At 43.8% G+C, this 24,216-nt stretch overlaps 1 protein-coding gene across 1 annotated transcript in view; it reads left to right on the top strand.

Moving 5' to 3' along the window:
* The first annotated feature begins 6,392 nt into the window (after positions 1 to 6,392).
* Positions 6,393 to 24,216, top strand: part of LOC119393446 (hamartin) — a 68,981-nt gene continuing 51,157 nt past the window's right edge. The window contains exons 1-11 of the mRNA XM_037660476.1: positions 6,393 to 6,637; positions 6,771 to 6,886; positions 7,188 to 7,291; positions 9,231 to 9,380; positions 10,021 to 10,168; positions 10,976 to 11,142; positions 11,650 to 11,723; positions 15,153 to 15,334; positions 20,155 to 20,268; positions 23,330 to 23,412; positions 23,563 to 23,683. Of these exons, the coding sequence (XP_037516404.1) occupies positions 6,790 to 6,886; positions 7,188 to 7,291; positions 9,231 to 9,380; positions 10,021 to 10,168; positions 10,976 to 11,142; positions 11,650 to 11,723; positions 15,153 to 15,334; positions 20,155 to 20,268; positions 23,330 to 23,412; positions 23,563 to 23,683 (1,240 nt within the window). The 5' untranslated portion in view covers positions 6,393 to 6,637; positions 6,771 to 6,789. The remainder of the gene's footprint in view (positions 6,638 to 6,770; positions 6,887 to 7,187; positions 7,292 to 9,230; positions 9,381 to 10,020; positions 10,169 to 10,975; positions 11,143 to 11,649; positions 11,724 to 15,152; positions 15,335 to 20,154; positions 20,269 to 23,329; positions 23,413 to 23,562; positions 23,684 to 24,216) is intronic.

Raw genomic sequence — 24,216 nt, 5'->3', positions numbered from 1 at the left:
AGCTATCTTTTCGTCCACTTTTCTTGCTTCACATTTACCCTACATTTAATACTAAAAACATCCCCTATACTTTCCTTGGCATTATTGTCTGTTAGTTCTCATTAATATTGTGTATAACAAAGAAAACGAGCCCTTGAAATTAACACTTCTTTCCTATATATATATATATATATATATATATATATATATATATGAACTGAACAGATGAACACTGAACGTGTTCATCTTGTCTCGTGTTCGTTTAGTGCGCCATGGTTTCTGAAGTGCGAATCCCACGGCCCGTTAGCAGTTGCGCGGAGGCGTTTTCTTTTGCAGGGTTTGTAGTTTCAATACGTTAGATAACGCCCCAGACGAGTAGGCAGTAGCTGAGATGGGAATTAAAAATGCATAATAGAAAGTAATCTTAGTTTTTCTAAGAAAAATATGTCTACCTGTTACATGAAGGCTTCCCTTTCATTCTAGAAAGTGTCGAAGGAGTATTATTAACATGTACATCTCATGACATCAGTGGCGTAGCCAGGAATTTTGTTCGGCGGGGGGGGGGGGGCTCACGTTGCAGCGCGACCTCTTCATTGAATTTGTCGAACGACTAAGTATATGAATAACATGTATTACCGGTGACAATTTGTATGAGATGCTGTAAATCACTTCTTGAATGCTGCGCACTGTCGAGAACGAGTAAGAAATGTGTTTTTTCATAAAAATATTATGTTACCATGCCCGCAAAATCTTTTCAGGAATAACTGTCGTCTATCTTTTCAAATTTTTAATCTTTTTGGGTGTAAGAGGTACAGGAAATATCACGTAAACTTTGGAACTGCATCGTTTTTAAAGGGGTCATGAAGCACCCCTTGGGCTGATTGAAAAAACACATCCTGCGGAAAGCTGACACGGCTATGAACTGCTCTGCCAAATATTACAGTCGTGCGCGCCGCGTAATGGCCACAAGCGGAGCGCGAAGTTGCCGTTTCCCCAGGCACCCTCTTTTCAAACAGAGGCCGGTTCTCACTCTCGTCGGTGGGCGGGGCGTCTGTCCGCTGTACGTCGCAAGAGACATAGCATGCTTATTGGCCGATAGCCGACGTAAATCGAGAGCGGCGTTCGGATCAGATGCGCTTCTTGCCGCGGGGTGCCGCCACTTGCCGGCGCCGCACTCCTCAGTACACGGTAGCCGCACTCGCGCAAGCGAATCACAGCGGGAGAGCGATCGCGTTTCATGACGCGCGCTGGCGTAACTTCTTTCCCCCATGCCATCCCTCCCTGTCTAGCTTCCAGTGCGCTCGCCGGCACGAGAAAAGAGAGAAAGCGCTGGGAGCGTGCGCCAAACCCCCGTAACTCCGCTGATTCTTGACGGATTCGAGAAATTTTTGCGGCAATCGATTCGGGAGGCAGCACACTCCGATACTGAGGCCATTAGATCATTACTTGGAAAAGTGGTTCATGACCCCTTTAAACTAAAGAAGCGCCTGATAACAAAGAAATGAAGTCCACAAAATAACCAGGACGAGATCAAATATTTTAATGCAAATTGTTTACGCAAAATGTTCATTTTTTTGGCACAAATGATACGGCCAGGGAAAAACAAGAATGGGGAAGTACACCTCGAATACGGGCAAAACATAAGTCACCGGAAACAGTGCGCAGTATGCTTACACAAAACATCACAAATGTACATTTAAATATGCAATCAATATACAGAACTAAGCAATGATCACTATGCATAATGCCCAAAATAAGGCAAAAGAACATGCTGCACAATCACAGAAACTGATATGTCCTTGGGCCAAGCTGCTCTCTCGGACGCACCAGACCTATTATACAAGAGCGCAGAAATAACGAAAGAAACTATTTCAAAACTGTTTTAAAAGTGCGAACCACTATTGTGCACTCAATATAAAATGAGGGTTGTCGCTTTTAGTTAAAAAAAGCAATAAAGAACAAAACCGACAAATGAAAGTAACAAACAATGCCGCTGGTACGGCTTCCCAATAGCTGAATTTGTTTGGCAACGCCGCGTATGCCAACCTCTCAGTAAACAAGGTGAAGCTGTCGATTCGCTGTTAATATCCACCTGATGCCCGTATTCATATGTTTATATTAGGTCTATACTTATATTAGGTTTTACTTTATTAGGTTTTACTTTATTAGGTTTATTAGGTATTATACTTATATTAGGTTTATACTGGTCTCTCAGAACGGCTCTGACTGGAACGTCTTGCGTGTGTGTGCATGTGTGCATTTTTTTTTTCGTTTTCATTTTATCTCACTCTCTCTCTGTCCTCTTTCCGACCCCTATATCCCCACCCCTGTGCAGGGTAGCAAACCGGTCACTCGCGCCAGGTTAACCTCCCTGCGTTTCCTTTTCATCTATTTCTCTCTCTCTCTAGGTCACAGTGTTAACTGCTAAAAGGTACAAAATCCTCGCAGCTTTAAAAGTTGGTGAACAATGATTGTAAAAACTGCGCTACAGTTACTGCGAAATACGAAGTTAGGGCGGAGAGACGAAACGAAGTGGACACTACAAGCGCTTGTAGTGTCCACTTCGTTTCGTGTCTCCCCCCTAACTTCGTACTTCGCAGTAACTGTAGCGCAGTTTTTATAATCATGAAAAACCAACTAGCCCAACACCTCATTTTGCTTGGTGAACAATAAATATTGCGTCAGAATTACGGGCTCATTGACCTGAACTCTGGAACAGCAGTGTCTTTTCCTTTCGTTTGCGCTGATTTTTGTCCTGCTCGGTATCAAAGGACAAAGTTGACCTGGCGAGGAAGCTTAGCGAAGTGGTCAATAACTTCCGACACGCTGATATCGACATTTCTGTGGGCGTACAGAAGTACCAGGCCTACCATGCGTTCCTGAGACATCGTGGAGCGTGAGTAGTTCTTAAGTAACCTCATGCTTGAAAACGTTCTCTCTGCGCTGGCAGTGGTCACTGGAAGGGTGGCTGGAATATGGAGTAGCTTGTACACATTCCGATAGAACCTGCTGTCGCAATGAGGGAGGGCATCGGTTCCTGTACTGGGGCGCTCGTTTGCTGCTTCGTTCGTCCACTTTGTCCACCATAGTCGCAGTTCTCCCAAAGCAGCCCTCGTTTCGACGTCATGCGCAAAAACTGTCAGGAGATTTTCTGTTCCTTTCTCCCGATCATCTTGAATTGGTGGTATTGAGGATGGTACAATTACTGAAAAGTACTTTAGAAGTGCCCTGTGCTTTTCGAACCGTTGGTTTAACGTGACTGGACTAGTACGTGGTCCATGAACTTAATGAACAGGGTTCTGCGAAAATATTCTTCCGCGCTTTCGAATGCATTGCTCCTAAGGTTTTGCTTCCGGACACCGGCTCGACGGCTGGTGATCTGTGATCCCCAGCCGTCGAGCTGGTGATCATAGATCACTCGACGGCTGGTGATCTGGTGACGGCTGGTGCTTCTCGATGCCGGGTCGAGAAGCACTGCATCGTGCTTCTCGACCCAGCGCGTTTCGCATAGTCCCAAGAGGCGCTGCCTTGTAGACTCAGTACAGCTCAAGTTTATCATTTTTCGCAAAACGTGTCAGCGGCTAGAAGATTTACGGAAAAAGACTGGCGTCGCCTTTAGAGTCCGAGAACAGTTTCGGATGTCTGCCATGGAGCATACCGCACACAGAAGTAGATTAAGGGAGTGACTGGTGCAGTGAGTGTAGAGTGCGGCTGGATATGTCTCACGAACAGCAGCTTGAACACCATTCGTTTTGTATATAGTATTTTGTATTTAGTTGTCGCATTGACAGCGAAAACAGTGAGGCACGGAATGATAAATATTGTTTTGTCGTGTTCTTTTCCGCGCGATTTCTTGTAACCACAGAAAACAACGCGCGAAAAAAAGTATACGCGCCTTGCGCTAAATAAATGTGAAAAATAATCCCTGGGGATTAACAGCTCAACTGAACTAGGGATAAAAAGATCATTCGCATGCAGTGTGTGAGCGGACCGATTATTCGTCTGGCGAGGTGACCTGTGAGGACCAAAAGTTGCCTTGTAGAAGTACTCCTAAAAAAGAACGGATCCCTGAGGTTCTTGGACCTGAGGCTCAGACCTTTTCGAGTAGCCATGTATGATATGAGCCTCGTACAAAAAAACCTGTGTTGCCTTTTGCTCTGCACACAGCAAGCTGGTCCAGCGCGCGATTGCTCGTGCCTGTTTTACACAACGCATTGACCAAGCCTTGCTACCATTCGATGCAAGAAAGCTTCTGCGGGCAAATTGCTCGTTTGAAGGCAGCTGGATACCCATGCCGCCTGCTGGTATCTGTTTCAGAGAAGTTGCGCAAGTTTTCGAAGATCAGTGACACGTGCACTGATTCGCAGGCAACAGTTCGTAAGAAGGTGGCTAAGATTCCATACCTGCATGGTATATCACACAATCTCAAAAAGATTGGTCTAAGAGCGGGGATTTCAGTTGCGTTTTCTGCGCCTAATAAGTTGTCGCAGTTATGTGCCAGAACCAGTCCGGTAAGAAGGCCTTCCAACAGCTGTAAAATTGGGCACCGAAATGAATTTGTTGAATGTGTGAAGGGCGTAGTGTATAACATACCTTTGTCCTGCGATCAAAGTTACGTCGGACAGACAGGCAAATGCCTGAATGTGAGATTTCTCGAACACAATCAGACAGTGAAAAAAGGTTGTGATGGTTTCTTGGCCGCTCATTGCGTGGAATGCAAATGCGTGCCTTTATTTGACAGTACAACAGTGTTGGCAACTGACCCTAAGGATAGCACCATGATCATCATTGAGGCGGCAGCGATTGCTAATGGAGCTGCGTCAGCAAGCCATCCATCGCACTAACAAAAAAGGTACTAGATTACTTAAATTCACCCGCACGTGTTGGTCCCGCGTAGTTTTGCTGTTTTTTTTGTGTAGGTTTTCCTCTTGCGCGTTGACTGATATCGTTGTAATCACATGACAGGTATATATCTGTGTGTTGCTTTAAGAAACGATAGTTGGAAGTTAGCGCTTGTACTCGTCGTTTCTTTGTCCGCTGTGCACTTTTTGCGCTAAAGTTTTAGCAGTAAGGAATACCAACTAGCCCGCTCCCACACCTTACTTTGTAGAAGTAACTGCACGGTATGTTAGACCCGGGGACGTCAGTCCTTAAAAAAATAATGTACTTAATTAAACGTGCGTCGCCTTGTAGACCTTCTGGGTTAGGAAGAACACAATGGCAGATGCCGGCTGCGTGAAAGTAAGGTAAAAATAGGAATAATCGTACCAGAGTCAATTTTCTTTTTATATTGTTCAAAAAAGAAATAAGAGTGATACCCTGTTTCACAAACTGCATGGTTGAAAAAAATCTTGCAGAAAAGCCACCTTCCGGAACCTTTCAACTGTCCACGGCATTGTCGTGCTCGAAAAAAAAAAAAACACATTTTAGGCGACATCCTGGGTGGTTTTCGGTGAAGGTGGTTATTTCGGACGGCGGTGTATAATAAACGAAAAAAATTTAAAATTTCAAGGGGGGGGGGAGGTGGCGAGGAGGCTGAAGCCCAATAAATCCCACCCCCCGGGTGACGCCCCTGGTCGGTGGTGTATGAGAGCACGAAAAATTTCGGGGGGGGGGGGGCTGAAGCCCCATAAGCTCCTCCCTCCCCCCCTGGCTACGCCCCTGCATGACATGTTCGAGGCATGGGTAAGTTTAGACGGGTGTTTCAAAGTCGCACGGATAAACTTGCACGTCAAGTACAGGGGCGATCAAAAGCTAGCTGGCCGCGCTGCCATAGGATTACATGGGATAGCAGCCTGCGAACTTTTGACCACCCCTGTACATTCAAACGTACGCGGCAAAACGCTTGCGCCAAGTTTCAGTTTCGTTTGTCGCCGTTCGGGCTTTCACTTCCTTGCTTTTTTATGTTATTCCCTCTCTTCGTGGCCCTTGCGGCAGGCAACAGCCTCATTAAAATGACGCTTGCACGTCTTTTTACTTTTTCGTTCATGGGTTGAGTATTTTCACCGGCTACGAGGCGCTACGCAAAATGCTACGCTTTCTACAAGGCCGGTAAACAAACGCAGACAAATGCCACAGCATTGCCACAGTACTATTGATTGCACTTGTTTACAAGTTAGTACAAACAATCACCGTTAGGAGCGCTATAACACACGCAAAAGAGACCTAAACAGCTTAGTATATATCTATGTGTAGCTCCCTAAATTGCACCTCTATCTCCAAGCCCTGCGTGCGCAATAAAATGTAGTTACATAAACAAGTTTCCACCGTTTATTTGTGATACCTTGTAGTGCTTATAAACGTCTATAGTGACGCGCTTGAACAAGTTCTTGAGACAGTTTTTTCAACAAATTCTCCATAAATAACTTTAGAACCGCAATTATTGTGCGGAAAAATACAAATAACATCTCGATCAACGGGACTGTGGTGGTTTATACTGTCGCCGCCACAAGAAGAGCAAGAAAAGAAGCGCATTGGATGTAACCACTTGGCTCGTACGCTTGCTGGGAAAAAAAAATGTTTTGCGGAGTGTGTTGTGTGTATTCGTTATCGCTGGAGTACCGATTGCTCTGCTAGCATGTCCAGGAGCACTTCGATCGCCTCAGAAGACACCCACAACTACGGCACTTGACTGCCTGCTGTCACGATATGTAAAAAGGTTATTTTGACTTTTTCGTTTTCGGAAACGCCGACGGCTGGCTGGCACGTCCCACCGATCGTGTGCTGCATTGCATGTGGCCCAGCTGTTTCTTGTGTGACCGTGTTTCTTTTTTTTTTTTTTTCTCGTGCAGCGTGAACTACAACTAAGTCATGGCTCTTCCATCAGAGGTGTTTGCCAGCTTGGAATCGTGCGATGGCCGCCAAGTGGAAGAAATCAAACAACTTGTGAATGAGAGCCTTGCCAACAGTAGGCTACCTGTGTTTTATGCTTTTTTTTTTGTATGCGCTGCCGTGCCGGTTACCATACTTGTCATATAGTGTGGCGTTGTTAGCACTGCTACTTTACCTTGACGTGGGCACGCAGTCTATTCTCAAGGTTTCCTTCTTTTATTATTTACCCTGCTCACGTGGACCTAAGGAACGGAATCGTTGTTCACTTGTCAAAGGTGGTGACAGTCAGTGTTGTTCGACTTAGTCCTTGTCGAATTGGTTCGTTGGTTTTCCTAATCGCGCATAACGCATTGAGTTGCGTTTTTTTTCTTTCTCAGACAAAGATGCATCAATTCTGTCCACCCTTGTTGATTACTACTTGACGTCAAGATCTCAGCGGTGTTTGGATGTCTTGGTCGCCATCAGGGAAACCAGTGCCAAGGTCTGTTATTTCATGCATTTATTTAAGAGTCTGCAACTTTAACCGTTTCCTTATTCATCTCACTAAATTACCCAAATTGCACTTGTACTCTCGTAGCATGCTCTGTGCTTGAGTTTAGTGCTTCATCCACAACCTTTTTCATCAGGTGGTGGAAAACTGTTCTGAGACCAGTTGTGTTGCTAGTGAAAACAAAAATTACGATGCAGCTGATTGTAAGTGCACACGAGAAATGATAACTGATACGGGTTCCTCGTGAAACAAAACATTGCAATGTGGGAGAAATTTCACCGACTTTACAAATTTAACACGGCACCACTGTCAATTGAATAGTTGCTTTACCAATCAAGGTAGCAGATGTTGTCGGTGCCAGGACTAACTGACCATCAGTTTATCTTCTTGCATTTCAATGTAGTTGAATATGCCTTCAGCTGTTGTCTGCTCGTGTCTCTGGTGCTCTATAGCTTAATAGGAGTCCTCACTATTGTTTTCAAACCAGCAAGGATCTTTACTTGGCTATAAACCTTGGCTCCCGAGAGAAACCATATGGAATTTCTCTTTGTGGCATTCAGTTACAATTAGATGTACAATAAATATCTCCATCATTGTCGAATGCTGCTGACTTTTGTGGTTTTTCATAAAACTCTTTTGCTTCAGTCTAGTCTTGCACTGCCACCTACTAGCCTGCTGCTCAGTACACTTTGTTACAGATTAAACATTAAGTGTAGCCTTTGCCCATATAACTGTACTGCATTTTCTCTCTGCACTCCAAAGCACAGTTCCCAACAGATGGCAGTATTGAAAGAAGTTCATCACCTCTGCTGTGCTGTCGCTTAAAGCAGCCAGTGTGACTGGCACACTCTGCATCTTCGCAAATTCTTTCATTGTTAGACAGCTGTATTCTGCTTCCTGCATTCTTGGGCTGTTGCCAACATGATGGTGTATTCATGTTGAAACTGATAGAGGTCTCTTGAAATTAGTGCAACTGGTGACCCAAATGGCTCGACACCAACAAGCATGCCATGTGAGTCACCACATTAAAATGATTAGAGATTGGTGCTCTCTGGTTCTCTTTGCACATCTGCCACCTAAAGTAAACATCTGCATACTCTAACATCGCTACCAATTGGTTCAGCAGTGCTGTGGGCTTGATCACACAACCTCTGCGGTTCACTAATGTTCATGCTGTCTCCAGTGTTCACTAATCTCTAATGCTCACCAGCTTGACCGTGGTTCTAGGTAGGCTTGATCAGCATTGCATCATACTGTGTACCTTTCACAATAGCGAGTTGCAGGAGGCCGAGCCCATGCATGTCATGTCTGATCTCTGTTATTTCATGCATTAATCTAAGAGTCTGCAACTTTAACCGTTTCCTTATTCATCTCACTAAAGTACCCAAATTGCACTTGTGCTCTCGTAGCATGCTCTGTGTAGGGGCATTTTGTATTTTGGCATAGACCATTGCAGGCAGTGCAAGCTGTACTAGTCGAGCATCGTCAGTGTTGATAGTACTATTCATTCCAAGTTGTCAAAGATTCTTCGTGGCACATCTAAGCAACCACATCTCACTTGATATGGAAAATGCGGCACTTTCTCAAGCCTTTCCTTGCTAGTAATTTCTTGCAGCATTGCGTTATCTCTCATTCATTTGGCTTCATTTTTCTTGGCCTCTCAAGACTGGCTCTGGTGTTTTTTGTTGCAAATTTTCGTGTGCTCTATGCTGACTATAGTCACGATTGAGCCGAGAAAATTTTCAACCCCAAATTTGGTATCTGAGCAACTTTTGCTGTCTACTTAATGCAGCATTTTGTTGCTGTTAAGCGGGCAGTGAATGTTCTTTCAATGAAAGGTTGACCACTTTGGGAGCAGTAGTGATTTGGTTTATGTACTGGTGCTGCACATATGAGGGACGTGATCTCATATACACTTCTGTTCTTTCAGGACCTTTTTGACAAGCTTCATGACTGTCTTAAAGGAAAGACGCGGCAATGCACACTTATGCTAATTGCCAACATTGTGCACAGGCAGCCACCTTGGCTTCATCACATCACAAGTCACAAGATTCTAAGTCACATCCTCATGATCATAAAGGCGAGTGCGGTGTCACTGTGCACTTATGTATAGTACAGACACAGAAGGGGCATTTTGTATTTTGGCATAGACCATTGCAGGCAGTGCAAGCTGTACTAAAGTGCGTTGTGGGGATAGTTGGTATGACATTAGAACGGTGAGGAACTGCGTGATTGACGGAACACAAGAAGAAGTAGTACACAGGACAAGCGCAGACTGCGCTTGTCCTGTGTACTAGTCGAGCATCGTCAATGTTGATAGTACTATTCATTCCAAGTTGTCAAAGATTCTTAGTGGCACATCTAAGCAACCACGTCTCACTTGATATGGAAGATGCGGCACTTTCTCAAGCCTTTCCTTGCTAGTAATTTCTTGCAGCATTGCATTTCTCGAAATGTGCGTAGTTTTTGAGGTGGTTGACTTCGTTATCAAACTTTATGAAATTTGCACGGTGTGTTAATAGTTGCACTGACCTGGCTTGTCGCCAGTTAGGCAAAGGATGGCATTGTAATTTCCAAGCATGTTGTTTTCCTTACTGTGCCCCCAAGTTGTTCAAGATGGTTAATTGAGGTGGCTGCCCACAAACGGTAGACTCATCAGTGCACTTTCAATTTATCTGCTGGAGTATTTATTTTTTTCTCTTTTTGTTTGCATTTTCCAGAGTGCTCCAGAGCCTGTGCATATTATGCAGGCCAGCATGATCATTTTTAGTCTCATGCCAATGCTGCCTGTGCAGTTTGGTACCTCTGCTCTTGCAGATGCTTTTGAGGCTTTCTCAGCCCTGGCTGCACAGTGTACAAGAAGACCTAGTAAGCCAGTTCTCATTATTTCTTTCAGATTGTTTTTGTACCAAATTGTGTACACAATGGGTTTTTCACTATTTGACCGGTCTTTATTTTTTACTGGTTCAAGCCTGTGACAGACCTTGAGGTTGTGAACTTTTCCATGCCTTTACTTTTGACTTTCATCTCATTAAAAGGGGGTATGGAGTTGGTTGCAAAACACCTCCGAAAGATAATTTACATTTATGCATTAGCCCAGAGTCTTGACGTAATCAAAACTTCTTCCCTCTAAAGCAGGGGTCGGCAACCTGTGGGCCACTTGTGGCCACGGGTCAGTATTATATGCGGCCCCCGGCACCACGTCAGAACGCCGACCCTCCCTATGTCACTTCCTATCTGAAGGCCGATATGGCAGTTTTGACCTCACATAGGGTTAGACAGGAACAAAGATCCCTTCCAGTTGGCACCTTCTCTTGTGTCCTGCATCTACACACTTATCCAGACATCTTCAATTCCTTTTTTTGCACAGGTCCAAAAAAGGGGAAAGAAAGATTCTTTGTGGAAATACTAGGTCATGGAAGGACCTTCATCCAAGAATCTCCCAAGTTTATGTCAGTTTTGTACACTGTTGTCAATTTACCGAATTTTTTCTCTCTACCTGCCCCCCCCCCCCCGTTTTCTGTCTGGCCCCCGTCGTGTCGTCTTCATGACACTTTTGGCCCTCCGCCTCAAAAGGTTGCTGACCCCTGCTCTAAAGCATTGGCTCTGCTGCGCACACTTATTTTTTTCTTAGTTGTACATGTGCATGGTTAAAAGTAAGCTCTCTGCTTTCAGGTCACATACATGAAAGCCACCTGAAGTACTTGAAGCTGAGTCTGCAGTTTCTGTTCCAATACCTGTATGGCATGTACCCCTGCAATTTTCTTGCCTACCTGCGTGGGTACTACGGCAGCCAGGACCATAGTCGTGAGAGGCTTACTGTTTACACCATGACAATCCGGGTGAGGTTCTCGGATCACCAGAACAACATGCTGTGGTATTGCCAGGGCTTTGTTAGGACTCATGATTATGTAGTACTTGGAACAGCCTTTGTGTTTGTGAGCAGTTGTGCTGAAGCATGTTCGGCCTATCAGCATTGGTGCAAACAATCGCTCCATTTTTGCATGCGCCGGTCTCTCTGAACCGGTTGTGCCCGGTATTGGTTAAAAGAAGAAAAGTGCTGATGTATGCAGGTCGTTTATACATTTAGTGAATACCAAAAATAGTAGCTTTGCAATTACACAGCCACCTTCATACTCGCCAGTGGTGGGAGGCTGAGGCCACGTGCCGTGTCTGACCTCTCCTCTGTTTGGCCTGATTTACCTCGGCCTCTCGACACTGGCTCTGTTGTATGTTGTAGCCGACCCTCGTGTGCTGCGCCCCGAACATCGTATTTGACATTGGGGGTTTCAATTGCATTTTTACAAATTCCGAGCTAATCCGGCAACTTTGTTCACGCTTTATTTCAGCCACTGCTACAAAGAACTCGTGTTCATCCCCTGCTAGTCACTGCTTCTAAAGACGCTGAGCTCAGTTCAGAGAGGTCTGTAGCAGATTTATATTATGTGCTCTTGTTTGCATGTGCTCTTTCATGAAATAATGAATGCCTTAGGCTCTTCGATGTGAGCGTTGTACCGTGCCTGTTGTATCTAAATAATATGCAATGTGAAACTATGCAGAACTTTGTTAGCACATTCAACTATTTGTGAGTGCAAGAGGATGGTGGGCAAGTAACTGGTATTTTCTGTCAAAGGTCCCATAAGAGCCACTTCATTGCATCTTAGCGTCCGAAACCAAATTTTCCCGACCTCAAGCACGACACTTTAATCGTTAGAAAGTAAACCATTGTGTTTGGTTTATAAATGCAGAAGAGGTATCGGGGAAAAAGCAGCCTCCTTTTTCCCCTTGCCTCTACACTGACTTTTAGAAGGAAAATGAAGTTAGTGTCTTCCTTTCTTTTGATATGATACACGTGATGAGGCTAGCTTAGTTGGCAAGTTCCCATCATCGTATTTGACATTTTATCGTAAACGTAAGGTGACACAGAATAGGTGATGTGCACTACCAAATGTTCTGTTTACATGCCTGTTTTAGTATGAAAGGTTAGTGAGCCAAACAACCTAACCAAATTTTTTTTTCACCCACTTTTTTGTTAAGTTGACGAAGTATTCTCGCAGTAGTGACGCTTAAGGTGACTAAATGGATGAGAATTTTGAAGTGACCATTTTCCCATGCTTACCTGCTGCCCCTTTTAGTTTATTGCACTAAAAGGAACTGTGTGTGTAAACATCCATCTATGTTTTCGCATATTTAACTTCTGTGAGCCATACCCAATGTAATATGGGGTGTAGCTTATGCCAGTGTCACATGGTCACTTTTGATTTTAACCAATCCAGTGCATCGGGGTCGAGGGTCTTGATATCGATTTGGCTGAGGTCTTCACCCCCTACTAGAGCTAAGTGTGCTAGGAAATCTAGAAACAAGAAAAAGAAACGTGGTTCAATAAAAACATTCTTCTTATGCTTAGAGCAACAACCCCTTTTGTATATATTTTCCTCCCCAACAGTCGGATTTTACTACAAATTTTATTAAATTTGTAAAGGCCATATTGTCAGTACTTGTCACTCCATGCATGTTTTAGCTAAGAGGGCCTTAATGAAAAAGAGCTTACATAATCATAGCTATTTAATGGTCGCCTGGGTGCACTGCCTAGCAGCACATTTGGCATCATTGTGTAGAAATCTGTTATATATCAATGCCGTTAGAGCAACAGCAGTAGAAACTGTTGGGCTGCATGCCTACTAGTAAAGCAGCGGTCTGTGCACCTCCTCACTGCTGAACTGAGCTGATGCCTGAACTGTACATAGATTCATGCTATTAATTGATTAAACTGTTAATTGTGAAGCAGTAGGTCAACTGTTAACATCAGTGCACAAGTGTATTGTTGTAGTTCTGCAGTGCTGCAGCAGTGCACCAGCGTACTGTTATATATATAAAATACACATGCACACAAATTTACTAACTTGTGTTCTAAAAACATATTGCTCAATGCCTGAGCTACTGGTGTCATTAACGTGGCTCATTGGGCCTGCAATTGTTAACAGCAACCAGCAGTGTTGGGGTGTGTTGGCCTTTTTCTGTGCACATTACTTGGAATGTTAAGCAAAGGACTGCTATCTTAATAACAACACATTTTGTTCTTGTTATTCTGGCCATCTGCAAGTGCTTAGTGTGTGAAAGGACTGCTTTATTTGGTACAGCTTGTGTAATACAAAGGCCACTGCTGTTATGTTTTATAGTTTCATTGCCCATGCGCATTGGGCAAGATATCAAGGATTTCTTGCCATTGGTAAACTCTAGTGGTAGTGCACAAAAATTTCACCAGAGAAAAGGTTACATGATGAGCATATCCTATAAAAAAGAAAAAAGCATAGTAGTAGTTTGGTTCCTGTACAGGGTCAGCAATACTCAGGGAATACACTTCACCTCATTGGTATTCAAACCGGCATAACTTCATTTCTTCTACTTGGGGGGGAGGAGGGGGGATTGCCTTAAATGACACTTCATATAGACGTTAAAATATAGCTCTCTTAATTTTACGTAAAATGTGAGCTGCTGTGGGCTATTAAATTCTAATAAGGGGCATACGTTGGCAAAAAAAATTGGAGCACACTCAGACTCACTCGAGAAATATATTTTGCTCTGAGGGCTCACTTGGACTCAGACTCACCAAAGTTTTCCTCAACCAGACTCACTCGGACTCAGACTCGCTAAACATTTTCTCAACCGGACTCACTCGGACTCAGACTCACCAACATATCACTGAGCCGGATTCACTCAGACTCACGGCTTGACCTGAGCCTGAGTGAGTCAACTCATGAGTCTGTTAGCGTAAAATTAGTTTTTTCAATCATGATGCTAATGCTCTTTAACACCATTATCTCACATAATCGGTGCTCTACGATATGCCTTTTGATCTTGTACCTTCAAATAGTACGTGTTATCAGCAGTGGTTTCAATCCAGTAAGGACATTCTTATGAAATACGTGACTCACACGAGATATTTTATCAAAAACTTCCTGTGAAAGAGTTTGCGGGAGGGGGGAGGTCATGGCACCCCCCCCCCCCTCAACTTGCTCCTCTGATCAATAAATATTGAGGTGGCGCATGAACGCTCATGCATTGACATATGTGTGAATAGACTTAAATATAAGATTGATAGTAATGCTGAAGATGAGTAGATAAGACAATAGGTCGGCAATAGAAGGTGGAACTCACTCAGACTCACTCAAGAAATATATTTTGAGAAATATATTCATGAGTCTGAGCTCACTCAGACTCGTGAATATTTTCCTCAACCGGACTCGCTCGGACTCGCACTCACTAAAATTTTCCTCACACTCACAGCCCGATCTGAGTCTGAGTGAGTCGACTCATCAGCAAGTTTGCCGACCTATGATAAGGGGTTTCATGAAAGTATGGTTGCTAATGATACCCCCTCCCCCCCCCCCCCCCCCCAAAAAAAAAAAATAGGCATGCCAGCTTAAATAAGACAGCGCAGTAGCACGTTTGACCAATTCAGTATTGTAATGTTATCTCACATTGCAAGGTTCTGGTAGATCTAATTTCTTCACTGATGACATGTTCTGCAAACGTTTTCTCACAACATGCAATGCAAAGGAAGAAAATCATGACGGGATTGCCGTAGTGCAGCATTTGTGATAATGTAGCCAAGTCTGGATGCAGGGTGCCGCATCTTCATTTTGCGTTGCTGAACACTTTCGCTGTAGACAGGAAAATCTGGACACCTCCAGCGTAAGAAGGCCTCAACCTGGTACATTGGTGCAGAGTTAAGTTTTCTCTAAACCACAGGGAAGCTACAGGTCTTATCTGGCGTGCCTGAAGAGCATTTGTAGACTGAAAGTTTCTGCACAGCTATGTGGTGAATAATGGTGTAGTGCATTTCCTGTAGGTGGAAGAAAAAGCAGCCATATGACATCTTGGTGGAATGCGGTCAGCACACGCTGGACCCAAAGGAACACATAAGCGATAACGACGAACCTTCTTCACCCCCTCCTGGGATCCTAGGTGGAAGCAATGCGGCGTCACCTATGCCTCTGCTGCAGCCTCCTCCTAAGGGAATGTTTGCCAAAGGTGCGGAGAGGAAGCTGATTTGCACTGTATTCATCAATGCCTTGGCTTTTTCAATGTGCTCTTTGTTCAGATATATATAGGCGCACATACAACACTACTAAAGTGTGTACCTCCATTATTATTCATTATTCCATCTACACTGAAACCTCATTGTAACAAAGTTGCATTTGACACAAAAATAACTTTGCTATATCCGAGAATTCGTTATAAGCGTACATTCGAACCACCGTATCTATTACCAAGTCTATTCTTCTTTTACTTCGTTACAACTGATAATTCGTTATATCCGTGTTCGTTATATCGAGGCTTGGGTGTATTATTATGCTTCTTCCCATTGTAGAGTAGTATGTGCTCCATTAAAGTACTGGCACTTCTTTTTCTTTTTTTCTTTTCTTTCCTGGTTGGATAGATTCCAGCACCATAATGGGTGGCATGAGGCCTCGATTCCTTGAAGACAGAAAAAATTTTGGAAGTGTACTATTCCTGATGTAATCAAGGCGCACACTAAATGTATGGTAGTTATGTTCTAGGTGTGTTGATAACAATGTTTGACATGTCATGAAAGTTGGGCAGTTTTGCGATATCAGTGACGCATGGAACAATGCAGTGGTTGAAGGCATGTCGTAGTTGTCTGGACGATGCATGAATGGCCAGCGTGGCATGCCCAGATTCTTTGTGACTTGGTAATTATGTGGTATACACCCAGAAGCTCTGCTGCTTTTGGTGCATACATTAACTTGATAGCAGTCATCTCGTATAGGAATAACAAATTATTCCATCTTAGCCTTTGTGGATCGAGTGTCACTCATCTGTCAGCATCCAGAGCCTCTTGCCTTTCGTTTTGTCCACAGCACTTCAGATGCTGAATTTCTTTCCTAAATGCCTTACAGACACTGTAAGAGGCACAAACAGGTTTGTAACAACCATAGCTCTTTTAGCTACAGCTCACATGGTTTAATTTTATTGCATTTTTCAATGCCAATGGCAGTTTCTTGCCACTGTAGCAATATTTGCTGCATAATCGTCTCCGAATATGCCTGCATCATTTTAATAAATTTCTGCCGGAAGAAAAAAGGAAGAAAACACGTGTTAGAATCGAGTAAGTAGGGCAATTGATTTCTCTGCGACACACTGCATTGAATAGCTTCTTGCAAAAGCAGCACTGTGACCTGTATTCCTTCCAAGTTTGCTCGTTGTCCAGTGCTTGGTATGCATGGGTAGTCCTCGCCAAACTTTGACGTTTCCTTGTTTTAACCGTGTCTTGCACCACTTTTGAGCATTGTTGAAAAATGTTACCAACCTGTAGTGAAAGCCCGTGTGAACACAAGCCAAATAGTATCTCAATGCATGCAACAGGCAATTCACAATTTCCCGTCAAAAATAGCTAAAGAATTGCTTGCTGCCTCCTCCACAATGTTATTACCAACTCTGCAGCGATCTGGCCCAACAGTAGTGAAATAAATCAAAAGTGTGTGTATCCTTGATAATCAGAAAGGCCAAAAAATATTTTATATTCACTCCTCCTGTTTCAATCAATGGTCATCTGCTTAATGTTTTGTTTTCTCCTGCGTTCATGCGAGGTGGCATAAAAATAAGCCTGATGTTACCACAGCATTTCAATCGTGGTTGCAAGAAACCTTGCAATGAAACAAGCACCAGTTAAACTTCTATATTTATCAATGCCCTCTGCTGATTTCGATGCTAATCATTACTGCCCATGGCTAGTATTGTCAGGCACTGCCCACAGCCAGCTGATGTTGTCGATAGCATGGCCGTACCTTCGCTCTGACTACTGACAAAACACAAAAAGGCATCATTACAAAATAGCAGTGTCCTGTCTTTACTTCATGTGCTAACTGTGCTCAGCTTTTTTTTCTTTAGTGTATGCCCCTCTCGCTATGGCTTTGCATGTGTAGCACATGTGGAGTGCTGACCTGTCTGCTCATTGCCTGTGCAGTTTCGTTTCATTCTCAGCAATGGCGGGACATGCAAGTGGACGCGAATATGCCTTTGTTACATCTGATATGCATTCTAAGCATGTATTCTTTACATCCACCAATTCATTATACGTCAATATTCATTGTATCAAGGTTCAGTTGTAGCTTGTAGAAGTGTAACTAGGACACTTACAAACATAAATAGTGCGTTGAATTGCTACCTTAAAATTGAGTCTCGCTACAACGATTTCACTAACCACCGGGCTTGTGGTAGATGTGGCGTCATAGCTGATGTGATCGCCTAGGTACGATCAGGGAAGCAGCTCTGCGTATGATTGTAGAGTGTCAAAACAAAAAAAGATTGCCGTCACCGACGTTAAAATCTCTGAACTGACAACTGTGACTGAAAATGGGAACGTGATAGCCATGCTTTCCTCACCACAGACTTTTATTCACTGTTCACTAAAAGAGCACTGCCACATAATTTCAAATTTCTGGAAACTATGCCTCATGTCTGTGGTACGTAAAGGGAAGACATTTGGCAACTACAAAGTTGGGGAAATGCTTATGAGTTGGCTGAGGAATGCCGGACCTGTAGTTATGGACATGGTGACGTAACGAGAAAGCACAAAATGTGTTTACGGTTTGTAGCAATATGACTGGCTGAGGAGATGTCGCTATTGAAATATATGTGTGTGTGGGGGGGGGGGGGGTGTATAGACAAGAGTGTTGCACATGTTCTTACCAGTTACACACGCATAAAAATGCCGCGATGATCACAGAAATGAAGCAAGCCAGCCTGCTACGCGATTTAGCAAATTAATTGAACTGCTTTCAAAACTTGGCAATAGAACTGAAAGTTAGGGGAGTTGGTAGGGGTTCATTGTTAAACTACAGTACACACAAAAAAGGTGGAAGCAGCAAGAGGTAACAGACAGTACTTGTTAACTCTGCATTTTGCAAAGAAATTCTAGCTAGGTCATTTGAACATGTACACATCCTTTGTCTTTCAGTTAAATAATAAAGTCTAGAATTTCTTTTCCTTTTAAGGCTTTTCAAGCACTTATGCTACCATTTTAAATAACCAAAAAAATGCGCATTGGAAATGTCACGCCTGTGATCCTTTATGTTAAATATATGAGCCTGGCCTGCATGGTATGCTTGTACAGTAAAACCTTGTTAACCCATATGTGCCCAGTGTCCTACGCATAGGACGCTTCTTTGATGCACTCTAACATCGCTATTTCTTTAGCTGATGACTAGCGCCACCTACAGCACATCAAGCAGGCCTCATTCTCAATGTGTGCAGGCCTAGAAATTGCTTGCTTTTCATGCTGCCACGTGCCGACCGCTTTCTCCGAGCAAACGCATGCTTTGTGTGAAAGACGTCATGGAGAGGAAAAAGTGCACGTAAAATGCCGACCGCTTTCTCTGGGAAAACGCGTGTTTTTATGAAAGACGTCATGGAGAGGAAGAAGTGCAATGTCGGTGTGCACGTGAAATGTTTCAAGGCTTACCACACCCGCACATAGCACCCCTAATGCCCAGTGTTCTATATGTATAGGACGGCTTGAAAAACAGTGTTGCGTTCACCTGGCAGTAAATAAAGAACTTGCGCTTTCTTTTGATGGTAGAAGTGCACTTTTGGTGAAAAAAAAAATATTTGTTTTGTCATTTTTTCTGAGTTTGGGCATATATGGGTTAATACATACCTGCTTTAAGCATACTAACGGTTAATACACTGTTACAACAAATCCCCAACCAAGCCTGCATAGAGCCTAGTGCATTTGCTGACCGCTTAAGCTGGAGTGGCTCATTCTGTGCCTACCAGTTAGTGTGTACCACGATTCCTTTTTGCTGCATAAAGGTTAACTGCACCCTAAAGTTGTGGTGTTGTCGGCACTACAGTGCGGCGCAAGAGACTACAGCACGACACCAGAGGTCTTCCGCCTCTTTAGTAAGTGTAGAGGTCGGACGACCAAAGACTTGTCCTTCAGAGTGGATGAAGCTAGGCCTTTATTCATCCAAATAAGCATGGGAAGGGCACATGGCACATTGGCAGCCACCAGCAAACGTGCCAGTGCGACTTATCATCGACATCCCTATCACGATAAGGATTTTCAGCTATCTGCTGAGCTGCACTTGTGCAGTACCACACTTTTAATAGGTGACAATCATAATGCACTCCACCCGTGTACAGTCAGGAGCAAAGCGGGTACAAACACTCCCATGGCAATCGCTCACGTAGGGTATAGCAAGAGCCCCAACAGTGACAGTGTGAACTTGGTAGGTGATGCGCTACACACACCTTGCTAGGAATTATGGGCTCCATACAGCACCAGCAGATGCCAGTGAATCAGCACCAGTTTTCGCCCAGTAGCAGATGTCACTGCAGTTGCGCACGCATGTATGAGAGAAAGTCAAACAAGTCATCCAACCTCTCTGCCACCATGGCGGCCACTGTCTGTGTTCCCTGTCATAATTTCGAAATGCTGTTTGGCATTGCCACTGCGCGCTATCACTCAGTCGTTCAAAAGAGCTGGAATTTTCGCTGCACTTTGGCAAAAACTAAGAAAGGGCCTCATAATTGGTACTTTGGACAACATTTACTGTGGCATCGCATTTACTTCTTATTGGCAATGGCAGTACATGTTGGAAATGCACATTTGTGCTCTAATGTTACTACATACTACCGTTTAGTGCCTACTTACGCTGCATTCCTGGTAGGTACATGAGGTTTTCCTGTATTGAGGTCCTAGGTTAGCAGGCGGAACACAGCTGTGGCGAGAATGCTGCTTTCTTTTGTGGAAGAATAATGCTAGGCCTGAGCATTGGAACAGCATTAAATTTCCGCTTTTGCCACTTCTTTATGCCTGTTTACAGGGGAGCCTATCGTGTCATCATCATTAGTTTCAACGCCTTGCTGGAGCCCCGTGGAGGCCTGTGGCCTTGGCCCTGCCTGGAGGACAGTAGGGTATTCTAGGTCATTGTCGTGTGGTGAGTGCAAAGTTAGGTGTCACCCTGACACACTGATTGCTTTTAATTGGCACTTTAGCGTTCCTTTTTTTTTCCTCACTCATTTCTTACCCCTTCGAGGCCTTGCTAGCAATAACCTTTCAAGTTTTTGTTCGATATTGCCATCTTTAACGCTAAATCAGAGGAGAGTGAAAGTATCCTTTAAAGGACCCCTGACAGCGAAATTTTTGTTGGTGACTTTTTTGCTGTAATTTGTACCTTTTTGTCTGGTAATGTCTAAATTAAATCGTAAATGCTCTAGCGTATCGTACAGCTAATTCTAGCGTAGTTTATTGTGACCATTTTAGCATCACTTCAAAACGCCCGCCTAAAAACCACAAGAAACTGGCGCCCCATGCGGGGGAGCGTCAAAGACCACGTGCACTCAAGCTGTGGTGACGTTGACAGCGCGGTTTTCAAATCGGGGCCCCGCACGCGGTAGAGATTGAAAGTATGTGGGTGCCTGTTAAGCGCGTGTCCCCTCACGAAAACTACCTCGAGAGCAGCCCGACAACAGAGCCAGAGGGGTGAGGAACAATAGGCCTCGCTGGGTGCCAGGGTGCCAGTCGTCGTATTGTGCACGTGCGCCCCGCAAACCTTCTGTGACGTCCACAATACTTGCTTTACTCGTGGAACGTCACACGGGGCCTCTATCTACGTCATACCAGGATGTCGCAAGGTGCAGCCAACTCAAGTGAGCACTCACGCTTACTTTAAAATCAAATTAAGATATCTTTAAGGCAACGTTCGTCACTAATAATCGGTCAGATGTGCCCCCGTATACAGGAAAGTCAGACAACACAAAGATCTCGAGGTTTCAATTTTGGTGTCAGTGGTCCTTTAAGAGCTGTACTTTCATCTGTTTTGCAGTAATTGGTTTATTATTCGAAGGGGAAGTGAAGGTCAAGGTTGCGTTTCTGAAATTTTGTGCCAAAATGCTGCTGCCTGTGCATCACTGTAATGTCACAGATTTCTAAATAGTGCTTTCTCATTTTTTTTTTTGGCTGTCGTTGCATACCTAGTTAAAGTTATTTAATAAACTGTGGAAGTGCACTGTCCAGCTTTCTTAGAATACAATACACAAAAACAACAAATATAGTGGTGCACTGGCTTCCGTTGTGCCCAAATATGAAGTCCCCTCCTGAATGCAAAGTTCTAGTCCCAAGTGTTATTAATAGGCTTCGCTGGCAGCACTAAACCTGGACCTTGCGCATTGTTTTATGTGAAGCTGTTGCTGCTGCTGCCGATATGTGTTAAGAGGGGCTTTTGAAACATTTCAAGCTACCGTTTTTAGTTGTGGGTCATGTAGATTGGCAGTTGTGGAGATAAATGCATCAAGAAGGGCGGGTAATAGGTGTACACAGGCTGAAGTTATTCAGCTAAGAAGATTCAGAACATAAGAAAGGATAAATGCACCCTCATCTCGAATTTTGCATGGTATCCTGTATCCACATCTCTCACCCGCTGACCTAACCCTTCTTAGCCACTGGTAAGTGCTCGAAGCACTTACCATGGGCTGAGGCCACACTGGAATGCAAACTTCATCCACGTAAGCTCTCAGGCACTTACGTAGACGAAGTTTTCATTCCCGTGTGGCCTGTTCTGTCTTGTGCGCTGATGGCACCATTACCATCGTAGCAAAGTTGAGCGACTACCAAACAAAAAGGTGCAGCAACAGCAATGCACCAAGGTGAGCAACTTTACCTGCTTGAAAAGAATCATGTGCTTACACAAGCGAGAACAGAAGCATTTGCTTAGATATGCTACTCATATGCACACTTCAATGTAACCCAGAGGACAGAGGCAAAAAAGTTGGTTGCAGTGCTTTTATGACCCACATCTGTTTGATAAAAAGTACAGAAAACAGAACTAAAACAAAATGTCAAGCACATGTGTAGCCGGGAAGTGTTCATCCGCAATCTTGTTTTCAACCAATTGCAGGTGAGCAATTGGTGACTTAATTTCTGCCTGAACTGCTCATGGCAAACGCCATTGCGTGCTGGTGCAGTTAGTAGTGATGCAGTGATTTCTTCGTGTCATAAAAAGTTGCAGTTTTACCAGAAAGGCAGAGCACTGATAGTGATCGCACTGCATTGAATAGCTATACAAAGTAAGATTCATGGTTTTATCAGCCCCCTATGTTGCAGGAAACATTCGCATACTAATTGTATTAACGAGCATGGTGCCATGCATGCACAGGCAAACATGACCACAGCTAATTCAATGACTGCAAAAACTGCCTTTCATGATGATGGTGTGGTGAGCTACTGTACTACCAGAGGCACTGAAATTCAGATTCTGATTGTTTTTTGTTTGTCAGAATGTGTTATTCACCAAAATGGCCTGAACATCAACAGAATCCTCAATCTGTATAAAAGCAGGCATGAAAACAGCCTCAATTCTTTGATTAATTTTACATTGCACAGCCTTGTAACGTGTGGTCACAGACCTACACACCTACTAGTGTGTACAGGAACCTATCTGGATAAAAATCACGATTCACTTAGTTGCTGATTTAAAGAACAAATCTGGCAATTCAGTGTAATGTTCACAGCATACCTTGGCTGACCTCGCGTGTGTTTTTGTCAGTTTTGGGCACATTGTGATGTCCCAGAAATTGCCAAAAGGATCTGTTCACATCTTTGCTGCAATTGTTTGTCAGGTGCCCTTTCCGTGCCACTTTTGGACCCCTTGAGCAAATCCTTCATATTTAGCACTAATGGGAAAAAACGGACAAACCAGTAGCATGAGTAAAATTGACTCTCGCCGCCACATGCTCATCTCATTCTTTAATGCACTCTTCATCAGCCAGTGCTAAGATGCTTGCTTTGGCATGTAGTAATTTTGAGGTTCAAAGATAATTCAAGAAAAATTGCTGTAGTCTGGTCGTGGATATGAGACTTCGATTGCTTCTCTTGTAGCACTCTGTTTCTCGTTCTCAAGTTGGTGTTTATTATGTTTAAGTGGACGATTTGTTTTAGTTGTTTAATGAGTAACTAGTCTGTTATCTCTCTCTCTCTCTGTCTATTTTTTTACTCTGAAGAAAAACCTTTTGAGAGCACTGAGGCAGGTTTGCCTCTCGACCTTGCCATAGAAGCAACGCCGGAGGAAACAGGCTGCACAGAGGTACGGTAACACTGGTGTTTTTGTTAGTATTTAATTGCATATGTAATTCTCTTTATAATAGCCTGCCTCTGTTTCTTGTTTTGTTGTGGTGTTTCACGAAGCACTACTGACCCCTTGCTTCTGCTTTTGTTCTGATTCACTGCTCTACAGCCATCGCAGCAGATAACCGCAGTGTCGAACAGTGAAGTGGCTAGGATTGCTGCAGCTGCTGCAAAGGACGATGTACCTCTCAGGGATCTTGGAAACAAGGCACTGCCGCACGTTGGCGATGGTATGGCAATAACATTATGGTTACCACAAGGTCGAAGGGTGGGCCACTTGGTACATGATTGAAGGTGAAAAATTATTCAAAACACAATGTACACAAGGCAAGGAGCCTCGTCCAACCTCATCCTATTGTCTCCTTGCTTACATGCATCATGTTTTTTGCTGTTTTTTTCACCTTCAAACATTTGTTGTCTCTTACGACATACCTAATGAGCATATAGTAAAAGCTTGTTAATTTCAAGTATTCTAGACAAGCAAAAAAAAAAAACAGAGATCATGCACTCTGCTAAGAGGTACCATTCAACTTAAATTTTAGATGCCTTGCAGTGTGTTGGTCAATTTTTGGGATGGATCTGCACATACAATTTCGCAAATGTAACTACCACCATGTTGCTGTCATCTGCGGTGTTGCTGTCACCTGCATCCCCTGCCCTCTTGTTTCTGAAGGTGATTCGTCGGTTTTTTAATTTCGTGCGGCCTGTACAGCTGCTGCAAAAGTTTTATGTAGAGCTATGCGAATAGCAAAATTTTGGGTGC

The sequence above is a fragment of the Rhipicephalus sanguineus genome, chromosome 1, assembly GCF_013339695.2.
Source record: "Rhipicephalus sanguineus isolate Rsan-2018 chromosome 1, BIME_Rsan_1.4, whole genome shotgun sequence".
In the NCBI taxonomy this organism is placed as follows: Eukaryota; Metazoa; Arthropoda; class Arachnida; order Ixodida; family Ixodidae; genus Rhipicephalus; species Rhipicephalus sanguineus.
Note: the sequence above shows the minus strand (reverse complement) of the source record. Positions and strands in the feature narration are given on the sequence as shown.